At 41.6% G+C, this 23,309-nt stretch overlaps 1 protein-coding gene across 3 annotated transcripts in view; it reads right to left on the bottom strand.

Moving 5' to 3' along the window:
• TMEM131 (transmembrane protein 131) overlaps positions 1-23,309 on the bottom strand; it is a 185,738-nt gene that overhangs the window by 87,215 nt on the left and 75,214 nt on the right. For all 3 annotated transcript variants that reach the window (XM_002691141.7, XM_059891637.1, XM_059891636.1), the window contains one exon: positions 17,154-17,222. In XM_002691141.7, the coding sequence (XP_002691187.1) occupies positions 17,154-17,222 (69 nt within the window). The remainder of the gene's footprint in view (positions 1-17,153; positions 17,223-23,309) is intronic.

The raw sequence follows: 23,309 nt of genomic DNA on the forward strand, positions 1-23,309 counted from the left end.
TTTGGTCTCTATTTGCATGGAATATCTTTTTCCAGCCCTTCACTTTCAGTCTGTATGTGTCCCCTGTTTTGAGGTGGGTCTTTTGTAGACAACATATATAGGGGTCTTGTTTTTGTATCCATTCAGCCAGTCTTTGTCTTTTGGTTGGGGCATTCAACCCATTTACGTTTAAGGTAATTACTGATAAGTATGATCCCGTTGCCATTTACTTTATTGTTTTGGGTTTGAGTTTATACACGCTTTTTGTGTTTCCTGTCTAGAGAATATCCTTTAGCATTTGTTGGAGAGCTGGTTTGGTGGTGATGAATTCTCTCAGCTTTTGCTTGTCTGTAAAGCTTTTGATTTCTCCTTCATATTGAATGAGATCCTTGCTGGGTACAGTAATCTGGGCTGTAGGTTATTTTCTTTCATCACTTTAAGTAAGTCTTGCCATTCCCTCCTGGCCTGAGGAATTTCTATTGAAAGATCAGCTGTTATCCTTATGGGAATCTCCTTGTGTGTTATTTGTTGTTTTTCCCTTGCTGCTTTTAATATTTATTCTGTGTGTTTGATCTTTGTTAATTTGATTAATATGTGTCTTGGGGTGTTTCACCTTGGGTTTATCCTGTTTGGGACTCTCTGGGTTTCTTGTACTTGGGTGATTATTTCCTTCCCCATTTTAGGGAAGTTTTCAACTATTATCTCCTCAAGTATTTTCTCATGGTCTTTCTTTTTGTCTTCTTCTTCTGGGACTCCTATGATTCGAATGTTGGGGCATTTAATATTGTCCTGGAGGTCTCTGAGATTGTCCTCATTTCTTTTAATTCGTTTTTCTTTTTTCTTCTCTGATTCATTTATTTCTACCATTCTATCTTCTAGTTCACTAATCCTATCTTCTGCCTCCGTTATTCTACTATTTGTTGCCTCCAGAGTGTTTTTGATCTCATTTATTGCATTATTCATTATATACTGACTCTCTTTTATTTCTTCTAGGTCCTCGTTAAACCTTTCTTACATTTTCTCAATTCTTGTCTCCAGGCTATTTATCTGTGATTCCATTTTGATTTCAAGATTTTGGATCATTTTCACTATCATTATTCGGAATTCTTTATCGGGTATATTCCCTATCTCTTCCTCTTTGGTTTGGTTTGGTGGGCATTTATCCTGTTCATTTACCTGCTGGGTATTCCTCTGTCTCTTCACCTTGTTTACATTGCTGAGTTTGGGGTGGCTTTCTGTATTCTGGCAGTTTGTGGAGTTCTCTTTATTGTGGAGTTTCCTCGCTGTGTGTGGGGTTGTATGGGTGGCTTGTCAAGGTTTCTGGGTTAGGGAAGCTTGTGTTGGTGTTCTGGTGGGTGGAGCTGGATTTCTTCTCTCTGGAGTGCAATAAAGTGTCCAGTAAATTATGAGATGTCAATGGGTTTGGAGTAACTTTGGGCAGCCTGTATATTGAAGCTCAGGGCTGTGTTCCTGTGTTGCTGGAGAATTTGCGTGGTATATCTTGCTCTGGAACTTGTTGGCCCTTGGGTGGTGCTTGGTTTCAGTGTAGGTATGGAGGCGTTTGATGAGCTCCTGTCGATTAATGTTCCCTGGAGTCAGGAGTTCTCTGGTGTTCTCAGGATTTGGACTTAAGCCTCCTGCTTCTGGTTTTCAGTCTTAATTTTATGGTAGTCTCAAGACTTCTCCTTCTATACAGCACCGTTGATAAAACATCTAGGTTAAAGATGAAAAGTTTCTCCACAGTGAGGGACAGCCAGAGAGGTTCACAGAGTTAAGTGAAGAGAAGAGGGAGGAGGGAGTTAGAGGTGACCCAAATGAGATGAGGTGGAATCAAAAGAGGAGAGAGCAAGCTAGCCAGTAATCACTTCCTTATGTGCACTCCACAGTCTGGACTGCTCAGAGATGTTCACGGAGTTATACAGAGAAGAGAAGAGGGAGGAAGGAGACAGAAGCGGCCAGGAATATAAAGGGAGGAATCAAAAGGAGAGAGACAGATCCAGCCAGTAATCAGTTCCCTAAGTGCTCTCCACCGTCAGGAACACACACAGATTCACAGAGTTGGGCAGAGAAGAGAAGGGGGAGGGAGGAGACAGAGGCGACCTGGTGGAGAAAAAGCAGAGTCCAAAGGGGGAGAGAGCAGTCAAGCCAGTAATCTTGCAAGTAAAAATGGGTATTGAAGATTGGGTACTTAAAGGTACAAAATTGATAACAAATACCAAAAAGCAAAGATTTAAAATCTAGAGTAGAGGGTGGATTTTCAAAAATACAATATTAAAGAAAAGAAGAAAAAAATAGTCAACAAAAATTATATAAAAATATATATATATATGAAGTTTGCTTTAAAAAAATTGGGTCTTTTTTTTTTTTTTGCAAAGTAATAGTAGGTTATAAAAATGAAAATTAAAGGAGTAATAGAGGACTTAAAATTTTTTAAAAATTAAAAGGAAAAAAAAAGAATGATCATAAAAATAGTAAAAATATATCTAGGACTTCCTCTGGTGGTGGTGTGGGCAGTGTGGGGGTCAGTTCATTTTTGGATAGTTCCTTGGTCCGGCTTCTATTTCTCAAAATCTATAGGCCCCTTCCCATGTAGTCAGTATAAACGACAGGGTTTTAATCTATTGCACCTGTCACTTCCAAGGCAGTTCCCTGTGTTTTAGCTTCTTCTGTTTGCTGGTCTCTTCAGTGTCTGATTTCTGCCCTGACAAAAGAGGGCGGTGGTGCACACTTTTTTAGGCTCACTTGTTCAGTTGTGCTGTGGGGAGGGAGGGACGCTGCAAACAAGTAACACTGGCGTGTGCTCGCAGTGCCTCAGCCACACTGGGTCTGCCCGCTCACGGTGCGTGCGCCCTCCCTGCCCACACTGCTCAGGCTCTAGGCTCTAGGTTGCTCCACCGGAACCGTCCAAGGCCGGCCCTGGGCTGCATGTACCTCCCAGGTCTAAGCTGCTCAGGTTCAGGCACTCGGGTAGTCCTCAGAGGCGCAAACTCGGTCGGGCCTGTGTTTTGTGCCCTTCCCAGGTCTGAGCAGCTCAGGTGATGAGGTGTTTGGTGAGCGTGGTCGCTGTGACTTATCGCCTCCCCCGTCCCTGCGCTCGGTTTCCTGGGTGTACAACCGGCACACCTTTGCAGGCGGATGTCCAGAACTCCAACAAGTCTTAGCAAAGAAGCCTGCTTGCAGTTTGGTAGATAATGTCTCTCTGGGGCTGCGATTGCCCCCTTCCGGCTCTGGCTGCCTGTCACCAGAAGGGGATGGTCTGCAGCTGGCTACCTCTGTTCAGTCCTTTGTTCTGTGAGAGGGCCTGGCAGTGTCTTAGGGCTTTGTGCGTGGTAGCTATCCCACAGTCTGGTTTGCTAGCCGAAGTCAGTTCGCTCAGATTGCCCTTGGGACATTCAGGCTCTGTCCTTACTGTAAGCAATGCAGCCCGCGCCTCCCTGCCCAGCCCCCGCTTGCTAGTGGCGGGTACAGGCGTCTGCGCTGCTTCTCCTTGGGCTGGTAATCTGTGGGTTTTAATTATTTATTTATTTTTCCTCCCTGTTATGTTGCCCTCTGTGCTTCCAAGGCTCGCCACAGACTCGGCAGTGAGAGCGTTTCCTGGTGTTTGGAAACTTCTCTCATTTTAAGACTCCCTTCCCGGGACGGAGCTCCATCCCTACCTCTTTTGTCTCTTTTTTTGTCTTTTATATTTTTTCCTACCTCCTTTTGAAGACAATGGGCTGCTTTTCTGGGTGCCTGATGTCCTCTGCCGACATTCAGAAGTTGTTTTGTGGAATTTACTCAGCGTTTAAATGTTCTTTTGATGAATTAGGGGGGGAGAAAGTGGTCTCCCTGTCCTATTCCTCCGCCATCTTAGGACTGCCCCGTAATTTAAAAAAAAAATAATTTTCATTTATCTTTGGTTGTGCCTGGTCTTCACTGCTGTGCAGGCTTCTCACTGCGGTGGTTTGTTGCAGAGCATGGACTCTAGGGCGCATGGGCTCACTAGTTGCAGCTCCCAGGCTCTAGAGCACAGGGTCAATAGTTGCTCTGCAGCATGTGGGATCTTCCCAGACCAGGCATCAAACCCAAGTTTCCTGCATTGGCAGGCAAATTCTTTTTACCACTGAGCCAAGGAAGCCCCCATAATTCTTTACATGCAGAATTTTCTAGTCCTGGCCCAATTAAACTAGAAATCAGATAAACAGATTCTCTACAAATAAACAGAGCAACATGTGTAAGCAACTCATGGATCAAAGATGAAGTCTGAATGAAAATCAAAAACCACGTGCAAATGAATCAAAATGAAGAAATTAACTATTAAAATTTTGTGGTATACAGTTCAAGTTGTGCTTAAAGGAAAATTCTTATGTGTAAATATACATATTTAAAAAGAAGAAAGCCTGAAAATAAATGAACTAAAGCATCCATGTCATTAGAAAAATAGCAAATTAAACAACAGAAAGTTGAAGAAAAGAAATAATAGAAATAAGAGTGGAAATCAATGAAGTAAAACACATAAAATAGAGATGATATATGAAGTCAAAAATTACAATTTTGGGGGTAGACTAATAAATTATCAACTACTTGGCAAAACTAAGAAAGAAAAAAGAGAAGGCATAATATCAATATCAGCAGTGATGAAGAAGACACCACTACATCTAAAGTTGTACGTTAAGTCACATTTCACTTATTCTCATATTCTGTATCACTGAAACTAACATCAAATGTAACATACCATCACTTTATTCATTTCTTCTGCAGCATCATCTACAGCTGACTCGGACTGTTGTACACATTTTGCCTTTTCCAGGATGGGAGAACAACACCTTCTTTCCATATTAGGGCTTTGCTCGTGGCTCAATGGTAAATAATCTTCCCATACTACCCTAAAAAGTCAGGTTCATATGCATATGGTCCACAAACTATATAAATAAGAACTCTTCACTGTCTTTTGTCAACATTTAACACAGTTTCTAAGGGTCTGATGATGATTTGTGCTGCTTTTCATTTAAAACACCATTGAGAATTTCTTTATAATGCTGACATGAAGTTTTGTTGCTGTTGATGTTAAATGCCTTCTGGTGTCTCTAAAGCTTAAACCTAGATATACTCCCCACTCTCAGAGCTCAGCACTGCAGATGCTGCCAGCTCTTGCCCAAAGTGGGAAGGCTGTAGAGAAGACGCACTCCATTAGCAGTCCCTAGGAGGCTGTGCCCACAGATGGCCCTTGAGAGGTGGGTTCCCACAGAAGAGTTTCCTGCTTTGCAGGGAAGCAGAAACCTGGTCCAGAACTGCTCCATAGCTTATAGCCCAGCCATCAGATCAGATCAGTCGCTCAGTTGTGTCCAACTCTTTGCGACCCCATGAATCACAGCACGCCAGGCCTCCCTGTCCATCACCAACTCCTGGAGTTCACTCAGACTCACGTCCATAGAGTCAGTGATGCCATCCAGCCATCTCATCCTTTGTCGTCCCCTTCTCCTCATGCCCCCAGTCCCTCCCAGCCTCTGAGTCTTTTCCAATGAGTCAACTCTTCGCATGAGGTGGCCAAAGTACTGGAGTTTCTGCTTTAGCATCATTCCTTCCAAAGAAATCCCAGGGCTGATCTCCTTTAGAATGGACTGGCTGGATCTCCTTGCAGTCCAAGGGACTCTCAGCCATCATGAGGCCCTAAATCTTTCTGTAGTTTAAATCTCAGCCATGAGGGAAAGATCCAAAGATGAACCAAGGTTTGTTCCTGAGGCAGGGATGGAGGGCACCCAGAGGCAGGTCTGGAACAATGCATTATGGTAAGGAAGCAGGAGGCCAAGTGTCCTGAGGATCCCCAGTGCGTGGGCTTCCGCCTGCCTCAGGAATCAGACCTCTTAACCAACAGGCTCACTGATCTCAGGCAGGGGTCACAGAACCACAAAATAAAAGCAGGTACAGATCCAGCTGGGATTTCAAACTTTGGCCTTGTTGCGACAAGGAGAAGCTTTACAAAGACAACATGGAAGGGAAAACTCTTCTTCCTCAAGCCTTATGCACACATGTAAGTGAAATGAAAATACAGAGAAATAAACATGTCCTCCTTACACCCTGTAAGTTCACCAATTATGCTTTTTTCAGCAAATGTGTTTGTGTGTGTGTTAGTCGCTCAATCATGTCCAACTCTGTGATTCCATGGACTGTAGCCCTCCAGGCTCCTCTATTCATGGGATTTTCCAGGCAATACTGGAGTGAGTAGCTATTTCCTTCTCCAGGGGACCTTTCCAAACCAGGGACTGAACCTCGGTCTCCTGCACTGAAGGCAGATTCTTTACCGTCTGAGCCATCAGGGAAGCCCTTTCAACAGATATGCTCTTAAAATTCAAATATTTTATACACTACTTGGTAACCAGTGTTTCTTCTATGAATTTGTTCTTAATGTTTTTCCTCCTGTGATGTCAGTGCAATCAGTCTCAGTTTAGATGAAAAAGACATGGTGTCAGACAGACAGGTAATCTGGAGGATCCTTGAAGAAGACTGGACTGAAGATGGCCAGCTACAGGAGAGGATGTGGGTAAGGAAACAAGCCTAGAGATGCCAGGAGACTGTAAGTGGGGGTGGGTCAGAAGGCTTGCTTTACAGTGCTGCTGAAGTTGGCTGTGCTCTTTTTCTAGCGATCAAAGAGGGGAGGCCCTGGGCCACACCCTCCAGAAATGAACCCTTGCTCAGGGGAGAAGGGTCATCTCCTATGCTGCTCAGAGACATCCGGAGTATGTCAGCAGGCTATTCCAGTCACACATCTCATGGGAGCAGGCTTTCTGCAGCTACAGGTCCACATCATGGAAGCAGAGGCCATACTCCTTGGATGGACCTGCCTACAGAGCTCATACAAACAGCCCTCCCTGTCTCTCCCTCACCTCAGCTTCCTCGATAAAGTAGGAGACTAAGGAGAGAGGCCACACTAAAACCGTGGAAAACTATGGTCAAGTACTAATACAAATTTACTTGTAAATAAATAAATAAACTTGCTATGGAGGTCTTTACTGTCAAGTAAGACCTCCGTTTTTTATGTTGCCTAACGAAGTACCACAAACTGAGAGGGTGAAAGTGACACCCATTTATCATCTGACAACTCTGTCAGGCACAGGTCGAGGCAGAGCACGACAGGCTGATCTGCTTGGGGTCTCGGGCATCAAAGCTCGAAGTTCATGCAGGTTGTTGGCAAAGTTTGGGTTGCTCTCAGTGTCTGGCCATATGGCCGCTTCATTTTCAAAACCAACACAAGGAAACTCCCTTGCATCAAATACCTCTCAAGCTTCAAACCTCTGACATTTCTTTCTGTCTCTGATTGCTACAGCCAGATTTAGAGGGCTTGTGTGATAAGGTCAAGTACCCAGATTACTTCCCCAATCCTAAAGGTCAACTGATTTGGGACTTCAATTACACTTTCAAAATTCTTTACAGCAACGTCTAGGTTAGTGTTTGCTTGAATATGATTGGGAGGAGGTGTATGTGCTCCTTAGGGACTAGGAACCTGGAGGCCACCTTAGACTCCTCCTGTCACAACGTCACGTGCAACTGCTTGGCCAGACAGGTAAGACGTGAAAATAAGACGAAGATTTTCAAAGCTCTGCTAGTGCTGGTCCTGCTTGTTTCCATTATCAGCTGCTTCAAAGTAGGGCCAAGAGGGTTACTGTGAATTATTTAGAGATAAATCAAGCTGATTATACAGCTGTTCTCTGGGCTGACAGGGCAGAGCTTCTGACTAACTGCCCATATTTTACAAGAGTCTGAGACCCGAAAGAATTAGGAAGAAGCACTCATGAATTAGAGACGAGCTTGGAAAGTTAGCTGCAATTTTGCGGTCAATGGCAATTTTTCTAGCCACAGAAAGATGACAATGCAATGCCACAGAACAGCTGAAGAGATGGCTGAGCAGCTGCCCTCAGACAAACTTTATGAATGGCAGTGACAGAGAGGTCTATTAACATCACTTCTGGCAGGAAGTTGCGCCAAATCAATATGCAGTACTCGGTACCACTCAACTACCACAAAACCCAACCATCGTCTCAAGCACATCTGGTAAAGAATCTGCCTGCCAGTGGAGATGTAAGAGATGCAGATTTGATCCCTGGGTCAGGAAGATCCCTTGGAGGAGTAAATGGCAATGCATTCCAGTATTCTTGCTGAGAGAATCCCAGGGAGAGAGGAGCCTGGTGGGCTACAGTCTATGAGATCACAAAGAGTTGGACACGACTGAGCGTCTGAGCACAGCACCCTCAGGCTGAACTGGGGTGTTGGCAGAACAGTGGGAAACTGGAAAGCTAAAAAGCACCAAACAGCCCTTTAGAAGAGATGGCCTACCTGATTTTCTGGGAATACTAGAAAGTGATTAGGGAGAAATGGCTCTCATAAACTGACTTTAACTTGACAGTAAAGACCTCCATAGCAAGTTTATTCAATTAACACTTTTTTAGAAAGCCATTAAGTCTCTCCTTTAAACTTAAGACTTGAAACCAAGATTTTCTGCACTTGATTACATAAACCAAAGAACTCAATGAAACAAGTCCTCACCCAAAGAATCTTTTAAAACTACAGTAAATGTTTGAAAAAAAGGAGTTGTTACGGAAACAGAAAAATATTTACCAGCACTGGCATACGTAACTAGGGGGGTGAGTAAAGGCGAGGGTGGTCATGTCCAAGATTTCTCCAGGCTAAGTGTTACAGAGAAGTAAAAGGGGAAAGAAAAGAAGGGGAGAGAAAGGTAAGGGAAAGGGAAAAAAGGCAGAATTAAAGAATACATTTAAACAAAATGTATGAAAACAAAGAGAGCCTACTTTTGAAGAAAGTTAATTTGATCAAACATCGAAGACCTAGCAGACAGTAGGGATGAACAGGGTAGTGAGAGGACTCAGGCCATGGAGGTTTAGGCAGCAGCCGCAGAACTAGAGTTGTGTCTTTGCTGAAGGACGGGAAACCATCTTGGAGACCCTTGTTGACAACCTGGAGTGGTAAATTTCATCCAATTGAAAAGTTCTTCCAGATACCATAAAGGGTGTTTTAAAATGAAGAGTGACTTCTGGTTTAGCAAAAATGACTGCAAGCAGTAGAAACAGTTCACAGAAAACATAAGGCAAAAACTTCAGTGCATAAGTAAAAGTACAGTATAGTGAGCAATGATTTCTGATTACTTAACAATTTCTGGAAAAAAAATAAAATGTTTGGTTAAGGGTACTTCTCAAGTCTTAAAATTACTCAGACATATGAAGCTAATGAAACATTCACAGCATGGGCGTTAATTAAATCTGCACATAGTTGGATCAAGAAGTAAAGGTATAGCAAATGTTTACTGAAGTCCAGCAAATCACTTAAAAACAAAACAAATTTAACTGTAGCAGAAGAAATCAGCAGACAATCTTGTTGGACTTGAAGATAATGTATGGCATATATTAAGTATGAAATACAGGCTAAACAGCTAAATAGTGTGTATCACGGATTCGAGCAAACTCTGGGAGATAGTGGAGGACAGAGAAGCCTGGCAGGTTATAGTCCCATGGGGTCACAAAGAGTCAGATACAACTTAGCAACTGATCAACAACAAATTCATCTTGATAGTCTGGTCTGGGAGGAGAACAGACATCAAAAGAAACTATGAGAACAACAACTAACGCTTTGACAGAAGTTAGTAGAGGATGTCGATGGCACCCCACTCCAGTACTCTTGCCTGGAAAATCCCATGGACGGAGGAGCCTGGGAGGCTGCAGTCCACGGGGTCGAGAAGAGTCGGACACGACTGAGCGACTTCACTTTCACTTTTCACTTTCATGCATTGGAGAAGGAAATGGCAACCCACTCCAGTGTTCTTGCCTGGAGAATCCCAGGGGACGGGGGAGCCTGGTGGGCTGCCGTCTATGGGGTCGCACAGAGTTGGACACGACTGAAGCAACTTAGCAGCAGCAGCAGCAGTAGAGGATGTCAAGTATAATGAAATTCAACTCTAGTTTTGATGCCTGATTACAAATAGCTTTCAAGCCCCACAGTGTCCCTTCACCTTATGCCCCACATCTGGGTAAGCCTAAAGGAAAGCCTGTATAGTTTCTCTCTTGGATCTATTGAGAAATTCAGACCATGTAAGTCCACCCAGCCTCACCCCCTAACCACAGGATTCAAGCCAGTCTCCTTTCTCTGCTCTCTCAAGCCATTTTTCAGATCTTGGGAGCCTACCCTGCTCTCCCCATAAAGTTTTACTGCATGCTCAGTTGCTAAGTTGTATCCAACTTTTCACAACCCCAAGGATGGTAGTCTGTGAGGCTCCTCTGTCCATGGAATTCTCTAGCAGGATTACTAGAGTGGGTTGCCATTTCCTCCTCCAGGGGATCTTTCCAAACTAGGGATGGAACCCATGTCTTTTGCATTAGCAGGCGGATTCTTTACCACTGAGCCACCTGGTGGATTAGCCTTGACACTAAACCAGCTTTGGGGTGGGGATCCAACCCAGCTCAGTGGAGTGAACACAAGAGCACAGAAGCAGGGAGGGGAAGGCATGCTTTAGAAGGCCATCAGCGGTCCTCCAGGCCAGGGAAGTTGTATGGACTTCAGCTGGAGCTGCTGCCCACAGTGGACTACTCTTTCTCTGAGTGAAACCCTGATAATTACAGAGACACCCCCACTGTGGAAGGTGTCATCCACTTCCACAATGTGGAAGACATTCACTACCAAACACTGTCCTTGTCTGAGGGGTAGGGTGGGGTGGCTACTTCACCTGTGCCAGGGTGTTGACTGTTCTACTCTGAGATTTTTCAAACTAAAGTAAAAGCAGCTTTATTATTCCCTGATGGGCGGAGGCTACAAGAATGTGGGTCTGAAGTGCAGTCAGTCGATTTGTTCCCATCACTGTAGGAAAAAGATACGGGCGGTGAGACAGAAGCAGCCGACAGCAAGCGAGGGGAGATAAGAGACAGGGAGAAGGGTCTGGGTACTGGATAACGTGCATCCTGTTGTTTCCAGATCCCACCGCGACTCTAAACTTTCTACAAATGGTCCTTGGAATTCCTTCTAGTATATCCTCATCTTTGCCTCAACTCTTTGCAGTTAGATTTCTGTCACTTCAAACCAAACAACTACAGCACTGCAGCTGACCAAAACAGAGGAATTACGGCACTCTGTAATTATTGTTCATTTTCTTAGAATACCAATAATGAGCTTTCCTGGTGGCTCAGGTGGTAAAGAATATGCCTGCAGTGTGTGGAAGACCTGGGTTGGGAAGATCCCCTGGAGTAGGGCATGGCAACCCACTCCAGTATCTTGCCTGGAGAACCCTCATGGACAGAGGAGCCTGGCGAGCTTGGTGCTATGGTTATGGAGAATGCCCTTTATATGTGGAGATGTTTGCCAAAACCTACAGGAATGAAATATTACGTCTGCTACAAGTGATTTTTAAAAATCAGTAAAAATATGAACATAGGAACATTTTTAATTACAGAATTTAGTTTAAAAATATATTTACTATCTGTTCTACTTTTCTGTATGGTTGCATGAAACCATCCATGAAAAATTCCCTTCCGGGAGAGGAGCCTCTTAAAGTACGTATAATACATCTGGAGCTTTGAAAGAGAGTTTGGCCCTCGTCTTAGCTAAGAGGCTCCCAACAGCAGCTGGATCTGTGATTGCCCTGCTTCCTTGGAATCCAGTCTGATGCAACTGTCCCTTCCTGGGTACCTGCCCTTGTACACTATGGGCCTGCTTAACCAGCTCCAGCAATTATTTTCATGTAAGTCAATTCCTCAAAAACTCTACATACATAAACACATACAGTCATATACTCTCTCTCACACATACACACACATATAAAAATCTCTGACTGGATCTATCCCTCTGACTGAATCCTAATACACCTGTTCACATTTGCTCCCAACTCCTACTTCTACTGATTCACTTCTGTGAGATCTACTTTATGAGATAAAAACAAACTCTGTTCAGGGCTCTCAGGTTGGACACAGACAAGTCTAAATTAAGGACAGAATTTGTTTTTCATTTCGACTTCTGGCAGCAGCACATAAACATGCTGCTTCGCGAAGCAGTCCAGTGTGACTGTGCTGTCCCTAAGAGCGCACGTGCGGCTTCCCGCACTCTTCCTACATGACCTGACCCTTGTCTGTCCTGGGGTTCCTCTGTCTGTCCGCACATGTTCACCACAGCATCCACAGCTGCTCTCAGCTCAGGACATTTCCAGTTCTCTGGGGTCAGCACCAGTCTCTTAAAGAAATCTCATTTATGTCCTCTCTGGTTGTACATCAATTCAATGATTCCTATCCGTTCTCTTTGTGCATGACACTCAATTATTCTCTAGACTAAATCTTAACTAAAAAGGTTTCACATTTTGCATATCTTTTCATCTCATTATTTTGGACTCTCTTCTGAAAGTCATGGCTGTGTCTAAAGCATTAGTTTTAGTACTGATTACAAAACAAAAAGTTTAAAACAATAAATGAATTTTAAAAATGCATACATACAATTTGCTGTTTATGCAATTTTAAAAATGTATACATAGTATAAAATAAAATTTGACGGAATAAAAAAAGGCATGGTATATTATGTTTAGAAAGGAGATTATAAAGTTTATGTTCAGAAAATATTGTTATATTTCTGTAACTCAATAAATACATACAGATACACAGAAAAAGGACTTAAAGGATAAAAGTTCAGTGTTAATGTTTCTGAGTGGCTGGATAACTGGTAATTTTTTTCTTCTTTCTCTTAATAAGCATTTTCTAAGTTTACTACAGTGAATATGTATGGCTAGTGCATCAGGCAAAACCCCAGCAAATTCTGTAGTAGTGATTTAATAATCTGTGGTCTAGACCAGGAATTCACTAGCTCTTAAGGATTCAGATATGGACTTGGAGGGGGATGGCTATAAAACCCTTGAACATGTATGCAAAATGTTATTTTGTGTGTATGTAAGCATTGGGGAAAGGAAGGAAGAGGTTGCCATAGCTTTCATCTGTTCTTAAAAAAACACAACACCATGATCCAGAAAGGGTTAAAACTAGTCTAGAATTTTGCTTGATTTTATCTCAATTTCTATTTGGAGGATGGTGTATTTTTTCAAGTGTTGAGTGACAGATAATTTGAAATAGGCATTACCAATTCCGATTCAGATATTTAGTATACCTGAACACTTCTTTATCTTAAAGGATTCGTGAAATTTTTAAAACTCCCTTTAAAAAATGAAGTGAAAAACACTGGGTATAACTTCTGAAACAATCTCTCTAGAGATTGTTATTGCTAAGCTTTTCAAAATAAGAAAACTCACTACATTAGATTTTAAGTTTTCCTGCTATCCATTGATCTCATCTGTCCCCAGGCTCATGGTATCATCATAAACATGGCCCTTGCCACAGTCCTAGACTGGAGCTCATCAGCCTCTCTCCTGATTCACTCAGGATGAGAACAAACTTAAGACAGTTTTACTCAACATTGTTTTTAAAAAATAATGAACGTTCTTGCTGAAGATCAAAGTGCATGGCATGTTTCATTAAATATCTTGCATTTGACAGAGGAGACTGGGTCACATTAAAAACTTTATGTTTTCTTGCCTCAACATCGTACCTCAACTTTTTTACACGACAGGAACAAGAGTGATGTATTTCCTATCTGAACATTATGGTCTTTAAATCCAACACCCACAAGTCGTTTTACTCTTCATATAACAACTATCTGCAAACACTGATTCCACCTACCGGTACAGAAGGAAGCATACAAACTTCTCTTTATCCCCTCCAAAATCCACGATCTTTGTAAGAATATAAACACCTGAGAAGATGGAGTTGCTAGCACATAGGTCTTCTGCTTGGAGAAGGACATGGCACCCCACTCCAGTACTCTTGCCTGGAAAATCCCATGAACGGAGGGGCCTGGTAGGCTACAGTCCATGGGGCTGTGAAGAGTTGGACAAGACGGAGCGACTTCAGTTTCACTTTTCACTTTCATGCACTGGAGCAGGAAATGGCAACCCACTCCAGTATTCTTGCCTGGAGAATCCCAGGGACAAAGGAGCCTGGTGGGCTGCTGTCTATGGGGTCTCACAGAGTCGGACACGACTGAAGTGACTTAGCAGCAGCTCTTCTGCTAACTGCTCTACCATGGTTCTATACAAGTATGACTGATATAGTCGAGTATTCTAGGTTTGAGATTGTAAAGAAATTATTTAAATTTAGTGTCTTTACTAGTAGAAAATGGTTAATGACAACTCTGACAACATTAAAAAGAAATGACAGTATTTTCAGTTATTGACTCAATAGATCTGCGTACAGTTCCTATTACCTATCCCTTTAAATTATTTTCTTCTCATAAATGCTGGAGAGGGTACAGAGGAAAGGGAAGCCGCCTACAATGCTGGTGGAAATGTAAATTAGTATAGCTACTAGTAGGTTCCTTAAAAAACTCTAAAAATAGATCTACCATATGATCCAGCAAGTCCATTCCTGGGCATATATCCAGAGAAAACCATAATTCATAAAGATATGTGCACCCCAATGTCCACTGAAGCACTATTTACAATATTCAAGACATGGAAGCAACCTAGATGCCCATCAGCAGAGGAATGGATAAAGAACACATGGTACATATATACATGGCATATTACTCAGTCATTAAAAAGCGAAACAATGCTATTTGCAGTAACATGGATGGACCTAGAGATTATTATAGATTGCCATACTGAGTGAAGTCAGAGAAAGACAAATATCATATGGTATCGCTTATATGTGGAATCTGAAAAAATGGTATAAATGAACTTATTCACAAAACAGAAACAGAGTAACAGATGGAGAAGAAAAACTTACAGTCACCAGGGGGAAAAGAGGGATTAGGATAAACTGGGAGATTGGGGACTGACGTATACACACTACTATATATAAAACAGATGATAAGGAATTAATAAGGACCTACTGAAAGATGCTGCTGTGAAAGTGCTGCACTCAATATGCCAGCAAATCTGGAAAACTCAGCAGTGGCCACAGGACTGGAAAAGGTCAGTTTTCATTCCAGTCCCAAAGAAAGGCAATGCCAAAGAATGCTCAAACTACTACACAATTACACTCATCTCACATGCTAGTAAACTAATGCTTAAAATTCTCCAAGTCAGGCTTCAGCAATATGTGAACCGTGAACTTCCAGATGCTCAAGCTGGATTTAGAAAAGGCAGAGGAACCAGAGATCAAATTGCCAACATCCGCTGGATCATGGAAAAAGCAAGAGAGTTCCAGAAAAACATCTATTTCTGCTTTATTGACTATGCCAAAGCCTTTGACTGTGTGGATCACAATAAACTGTGGAAAATTCTGAAAGAGATGGGAATACCAGACCACCTGACCTGCCTCTTGAGAAATCTGTATGCAGGTCAGGAAGCAACAGTTAAAACTGGACATGAAACAACAGACTGGATCCAAATAGGAAAAGGAGTACGTCAGGGCTGTATATTGCCACCCTGCTTATTTAACTTATATGCAGAGTACATCATGAGAAATGCTGGGCTGGAGGAAGCACAAGCTGGAATCAAGATTGCCGGGAGAAATATCAATAACCTCAGATATGCAGATGACACCACCCTTATGTCAAAAAGTGAAGAACTAAAGAGCCTCTTGATGAAAGTGAAAGAGAAGAGTGAAAAAGTTGGCTTAAAGCTCAACATTCAGAAAACTAAGATCATGGCATCTGGTCCCATCTCTTCATGGCAAATAGATGGGGAAACAGTAGAAACAATGTCAGACTTTATTCTTCTGGGCTCCAAAATCACTGCAGATGGTGATTGTAGCCATAAAATTAAAAGATGCTTACTCCTTGAAAGGAAAGTTATGACCAACCTAGACAGCATATTACTTTGCCAACAAAGGTCTGTCTAGTCAAGGCTATGGTTTTTCCAGTGGTCATGTATGGATGTGAGAGTTGGACTATAAAGAAAGCTGAGTACAGAAGAATTGATGGTTTTGAACTGTGGTGTTGGAGAAGACTCTTGAGAGTCCCTTGGACTGCAAGGAGATCCAACCAGTCCATCCTAAAGGATATCAGTCCTGGGTGTTCATTGGAAGGACTGATGTGGAAGCTGAAACTCCAATACTTTGGCCACCTGATACGAAGAGTTGACTCATGTGAAAAGACTCTGATGCTGGGAAAGACTGAAGGCAGGAGCAGAAGGGGATGACAGAGCATGAGATAGTTGGATGGCATCACCACCTCAATGGACATGGGTTTGGGTGGACTCTGGAAGTTGGTGATGGACAGGGAGGCCTGGCGTGCTGCAATTCATGGGTCGCAAAGAGTCGGACATGACTGAACGACTGAACTGAACTGTATAGCACAGGGAACTCTACTCGATACCCTGTAGTGGCCTAAAAGAGCAAAGAATCTAAAAAAGAATGGATATATGTACATGTGTAACTGATTCACTTTGCTGTACACTTGAAACTAACGCAACATTGTAAATCAATCTTACTCTAATAAAAATTTAAAAAAAGAAAGGCAAACAAAAAAATTTAAGTTAAAAAAATCATCTTCTTCTGTTTACTTATCAGAGTAGCATTACTCTAGTAGTTATATCATTTAAGATGTTCTCTTTTCCTAACTGCTAAATTGAGTTGGAACCAAATATAGGTTGAAGACTTGTCTTCCCCTCAGGGTACCTGAGATGTGCAAAACCCAAGACCCAGAGGTAGAAGGTAAGCAGAAACAAGGTTTGAGGAAGTAATTCTGCGGTTGAACCACAGCTTCCTATAGGATCTGCTTTTGTTTGGCTTACTGGGTTGATAATATTATTTATTTGATGACATATAAAAGTTTGTACCTTACAAGTACATGTATCAAACAAATATACTCTTCTATATCCACAAAGAAAAAATGTTAAATAATAAAGATGGAAATTAAGTGCTAATCAGAAAGGTAACCCTAAGTTTAATGTTGCTTCTAAAGATAGGATCCTCTGAACCAGACACTCCAAACTGTAAATATTTTTTGAACTTCAAAAGTTAAAAGAGTATACGCTAGACTCATAACAGATACTTACTTCCCATGTTCAAACTGTATTCAAGGTTATTTACTTTCCCGATGACTTGAACATGTAACTTTCTCATTCAAGATACCACAGGCAAAAGCCAAGACACATGCATGCATAAAATACATATAATGGTTTAATGGAAAACTGTGGTTAAAAAAAACAACTCTGAACTTACTGTTCATGGAAATCCAGCATTGGTGGCTCAAACCGTATAGGTCTGCAATTACCCCGGTACAAAGATATACTGTAAGTAAAAAGAAAACAGTGTTAAGAAGCAATTTTTCAAACTATGTATTTCCCTAAACCAAAGCCAGACACTTGAGTTTTTTTCATGAGAGAGTATCTAGAAAAATGGAGTCTAATGTATTAGAAATATGTGTTACTTTTTATATTAGAATAAATCAATAAATGCATGTCTTTAAAAAAGAAAAAAAACAAGTATTTTTCCTATTCAAAGGTACATGGAAACAGAAAATACTCCAGTAGACTGCTGAAATTTATTTGGCTGATGTAACTGGTAACTATATACCTTACATGTTCATTTGGATTTTCTGACAGAGGTACAATGAACAATAGTTAACACAACTAACTGTACCTGGATCCCATTTTAACTAAAGTGCACAAGTAACTGTAACCAGAGGCAATATATATAGAAAAAACCCTGCGATCCCATTTTAACTAAAGTGGCAAAGAACTAAACAAAAATCAATTTGGGGATAGAAGTTTCCAGGAACTGAAATATCTTTAATCTGAGAGTTCAGGACATACTGATCTATGACGTCTTGGCCTAAATATCTGAGTATCATTTCTAACTATTTCACTTGATATTAGAACTTCTCACTAAAACAGATCCCTGACTAGCAAACCTACTAGACATTATCACAACCAAATACTGATGCAAAGTAAAAATGACTTTGGTGGGGGTGATCCACGTACCTAAAGTCATCTGTTTAGAAACTAAGAAAGTGAGAAAGTTGGCCACTAAAGTTTCTAAATAGTAGATTATCTTTCTGTTGCATTTTAAGAAATGATGGAAGGGCAAAACTTATTTTTGTGAGACTATTTTATTTCATTACCTCCATAATTCAGAAGAGCACAAGCTTCAAATGATAGAGAAATTTCATTTAGGAAATACATTATAAATTAACAAGAACATACAGAAAATGTAGAAAATCTAGCTTTAATTCAATATAGAGTAAATATTTTAAGTAGTGGAATAATTGAGCTTAAAGAAATAAGGTTAAAGGTGTTTTCGGTCTCACCAATTAAGACCATTCCTCTGTGCTGCTTGATAATCTTCTACATGTGTTGAGCATTAAAGATGACAAACACAAGAAGGGAAAGGCCAAGTGTAAGATTATACTTTACTAGAGCGCAAAACTAAAGACCCTGGGACAACGAAAGACAATTCCTCACAAGACAGCTGCCACGTTATAGCCAGAGGTACAGAATCTACTCCCTGCTGATTTCTGCTCTTCTTAAAAAACATACTATAAGAATACTCTTCTGCTGCTTTAAAATAATGATGCTGATCAGTTCACCAGTTTTAACAGTAAGAACCTCAAACTTACCTAAACCTCCATCCAATCAAGAAAAAAGTGCAATGTAAAAATAACTATGTATAAGTCATTAATTTATATATATTAACACTGTGTTAGAAGCTAGAGATACAAAGGAGATTAAGACATTTTTTTTTTTTTTCTCTCACAGAACTGAGAACTGCAAGTGGAAATGTCTGAAGTGGTCAGGGAAGGGGGGCAGAAAAGTGCACATCCCATTCGCTTGACACAAATAGCCTGAATGTCAGGGGCTGTCCAGTGGCTGGGGCTATGGGAACACGGCACAGAGCCTGTTCTCATGGCACGAACATCCCAGTAGGAAAAACAAACGTGGAACCTATCACGTGATGATGTCCAACATATAAAGACAGATCAAACACAGCAGGAAACAGAGACGGTCTCTCTGAGGAGGGACACTGCAGTTGAGACCGGAGAGGTGAAGATCGGAAGAAGAAAGCAGGCATGTCCTTGGCATGCTGAGGAACAGGGAGGCTGAATTGGCTGGAGTGCTGGAAGCAGGGGGAAGAGACCAGAACTGAGATGAGAGAGGTACAGAGGCCAGGTCTCATTGCAGGAGTTTGGATTCTCTTCTCAGTGTAACAATAAGCCTCTATGTGTTTGAAGCAAGAAGTAACATGACCTTTAAACTAACACATTTAAAAGGTCAATTCCTGCTGCTGTGTGAAGAAGACTGCAGGAGCCCAAGAGGGAAGCCCTATAGTTGTTCAGAGAGGAGGGGATGGTCACCGCGGCCCAGGGTGATGGCAAGAGAGGTGGTGGAAGCTACAGACATCATGCTGAGGGACTGACTGTGGAGAGTAAGGGAAAGGAGACAGGCATCAGGATGACTTAAGATTCTGGCCCAAGAAACTGGATCCTCAGCCATGACAGGAGAGAGTGGGCTGGAAGCAGGGAAGGGTAGTGGGTAGGGATTCAGGAGTATTGTTTCAGACATTTACACTTATCTAGATGGATATGTCAAATACACAGATATTAATAGATCACATGGTTACTGCTTTATACTAAAAAGTTACTGATTGAAGGAAATGATCGTAAATCTAGTCATTTTGTTGAGTCAATTCTAACAATCTACAAATTCTCTTAGACCTTCCCCTGCTATTGTATGTGGTGTTGCTAAGATGACTGCTATCTTGGATATCTCTATAGACATATCACCTGCAAGTAACAACAATTCTGTTTCTTCCTTTTAAATCCTCAGACCTTGTTTTCCTTTGTTATGCCTCAAGTGGGCTAAGACCTGCCATAAAATGTTCCAAAGAGGTGGTGTCCAGCAATTGTTACTGTGACATTTACAGGATGCTCCCAGAATATGAGATAGAGGGAACAATATATAAAAGACGATTACCTCATAAATAAATGTGTATTTTCAAGACAACAGCAGATCTGTATCTAAGGAAGAATTTAACAGTTGAGTAGGTACAACACAAATTGTCATAGGCATATAAACTTATTTTAACAAAACCAAAAATCCAACAACATAGCTGTTGTGTACCCACAGCTGATTGAAATGGTCGCTACTGTTTATTTAGAATGGCCATGACACTGTTGAGTGCTTTAAAAAGCAAATGTCTACGAATCCATAAGGGTGAAAAATAAACTGGAGAAGCAGTATGAAAAACGGTGCCCTTTGTCACTTCCAAAGAAACAGAATCTGAGACATTAAAAAAGTAATACATGATCTTATATTTTCCGCAGTGATTGCATTTGTTTTAGAAGCCTGAATATAATTTTTATTTTCATGAAAATATTAACTGCTTATTTCGAGATAAGGAGATGAATAAGGACTATTTTCTGATTTCAAGTGAGAGAACAACTGGAGAGATACAAGAAATCTATGTTTCTTGGTGAACTATCAAGGTCAAAGTTAAGCATCGCTCAGTCATGTCTGACTCTTTGCGACCCCATGGACTGCAGCACACCAGGCCTCCCTGTCCATCGCCAACTCCCAGAGTCCACCCAAACCCGTGTCCATTGAGGTGGTGATGCCATCCAATCATCTCATGCTCTGTCATCCCCTTCTGCTCCTGCCTTCAATCTTTCCCAGCATCAAAGTCTTTTCAAATGAGTCAACTCTTCGTATCAGGTGGCCAAAGTATTGGGAGTTTCAGCTTCCACATCAGTCCTTCCAATGAACACCCAGGACTGATATCCTTTAGGATGGACTGGTTGGATCTCCTTGCAGTCCAAGGGACTCTCAAGAGTCTTCTCCAACACCACAGTTCAAAACCATCAATTCTTCTGTACTCAGCTTTCTTTATAGTCCAACTCTCACATCCATACATGACCACTGGAAAAACCATAGCCTTGACTAGACAGACCTTTGTTGGCAAAGTAATATGCTGTCTAGGTTGGTCATAACTTTCCTTTCAAGGAGTAAGCATCTTTTAATTTTATGGCTACAATCACCATCTGCAGTGATTTTGGAGCCCAGAAGAATAAAGTCTGACATTGTTTCTACTGTTTCCCCATCTATTTGCCATGAAGAGATGGGACCAGATGCCATGATCTTAGTTTTCTGAATGTTGAGCTTTAAGCCAACTTTTTCACTCTTCTCTTTCACTTTCATCAAGAGGCTCTTTAGTTCTTCACTTTTTGACATAAGGGTGGTGTCATCTGCATATCTGAGGTTATTGATATTTCTCCCGGCAATCTTGATTCCAGCTTGTGCTTCCTTCAGCCCAGCATTTCTCATGATGTATTCTGCATATAAGTTAAATAAGCAGGGTGGCAATATACAGCCCTGACGTACTCCTTTTCCTATTTGGATCCAGTCTGTTGTTTCATGTCCAGTTTTAACTGTTGCTTCCTGACCTGCATACAGATTTCTCAAGAGGCAGGTCAGGTGGTCTGGTATTCCCATCTCTTTCAGAATTTTCCACAGTTTATTGTGATCCACACAGTCAAAGGCTTTGGCATAGTCAATAAAGCAGAAATAGATGTTTTTCTGGAACTCTCTTGCTTTTTCCATGATCCAGCGGATGTTGGCAATTTGATCTCTGGTTCCTCTGCCTTTTCTAAATCCAGCTTGAACATCTGGAAGTTCATGGTTCACGTATTGTTGAAGCCTGGCTTAGAGAATTTTGAGGATTACTTTGCCAGCATGTGAGATGAGTGTAATTGTGTAGTAGTTTGAGCATTCTTTGGCATTGCCTTTCTTTGGGACTGGAATGAAAACTGACCTTTTCTAGTCCTGTGGCCACTGCTGAGTCTTCCAAATTTGCTGGCATATTGAGTGCAGTACTTTCACAGTATCATCTTCCAGGATTTGAAATAGTTCAACTGGAATTCCATCACCTCCACTAGCTTTGTTCATAGTGATGCTTTCTAAGGCCCACTTGACTTCACATTCCAGGATGTCTGGCTCTAGGTGAGTGCTCACACCATCAATGATTATTAGCATACAAGACCTTCCCCAAATAAAGCATACAGTACCTTCTGAGAGCTTTGGGAATGTGCATGAACTATGAAATTTAAAATGTTTTCCTAGGGGTAATTACTACCTAAACCAAAGGTACTCTTTGGCCCAGTATTTCTTAACGAATGATTTGTGGTTTACCTACATCTTAATCATCTAGGATGCTTGTAGAAATGCAGATTCCAGGGCTCTGCACCTCTGGAGTCTGATTGCTTACTTCTAGTATGGAGCCCAGAGAACATCCCTGGACCACAGAGGAGAAAAGAAAGAAAAACTCAAAAGCAAACAAAGCCCCAGTGTATTAGAACGGTAAGAGAAAAGGCGTAGTCTGCTCATATTGCTTCCTTAGCGCCAGGCTGCGGCAGCGCGGCACTGAGAGGGCCCCTGTACCGCAGTTTCTCTAGGGGCGGAGTCAGCCCAAGGGAGACATTGAGCTCCCCTAGTGCTGTGGGGAGATCAAAGGACATCCAGGGTTCTGAGGCCCAAAGAACCCCACATAGGTTGAACTTGAAAAGGCACATTATTATTAAATTGTCAGAAGTCAAAGAGAGAATCTTGAAAGCAGCAGAAGTGACACATCACACACAAGGAGCACACCCCACCACATAGACTACAGTAGGCACCCCCATCTGTGGTTTCATTTTCTGCAGTTTCAGTTACATGCGTTCAACCGTGGTCTGAAAACACTAAATGAAAAATTCCAGAAACAAATAACACTTACGTTTTAAACTGCACACCTCTCTGAGGAACACGGGGCAACTTCGTGTGTCTGGCTCTGCCCTGAGACATGACTCCCCTTTGTCCCTGTACCCTTCTGTATGTGTGACCTAGTGTCAGTATAGGAAGAAGTGGAGTATATTCAGTGTTCGGTACCACCTGCAGTAACAGAGCAGTGTCTGCAATGTATGTCCCACAGGTAAGGAGGAGCTACTGTACAAGTGGATTTCTCAACAGAAATTTTGTAGGCAGAGAGACAGTGGAATGACATATTTAAAATATTGAAAGAAAATAACTATCAAACAACAATACAATACCCAGCAAAGCCATCAATCAGAAATGAAGGAGAGACTTCACTGAACAAACAAAATTTTGGGGGGAGGGTAGTTCACTCTAGCCCCTTCTAATAAATATTTCTTTACTTTTTAAAATAAAAGTCATTAGCAGACCAACTGAAAAAATTAAAATAAGGTCTGTAGATTAAATACTACTATATGTAAATGCTAATTTCCTGATTTTACTGTGATTTATAACATAATGTACATATTTATAAGAAATATACATTGAAGTGTTTAGGGGTAAAAGAGTATCATGTCTACAACTGAGTCTGAAAAAATTC

The sequence above is a fragment of the Bos taurus genome, chromosome 11 (assembly GCF_002263795.3).
Source record: "Bos taurus isolate L1 Dominette 01449 registration number 42190680 breed Hereford chromosome 11, ARS-UCD2.0, whole genome shotgun sequence".
NCBI classification, from domain to species: Eukaryota; Metazoa; Chordata; class Mammalia; order Artiodactyla; family Bovidae; genus Bos; species Bos taurus.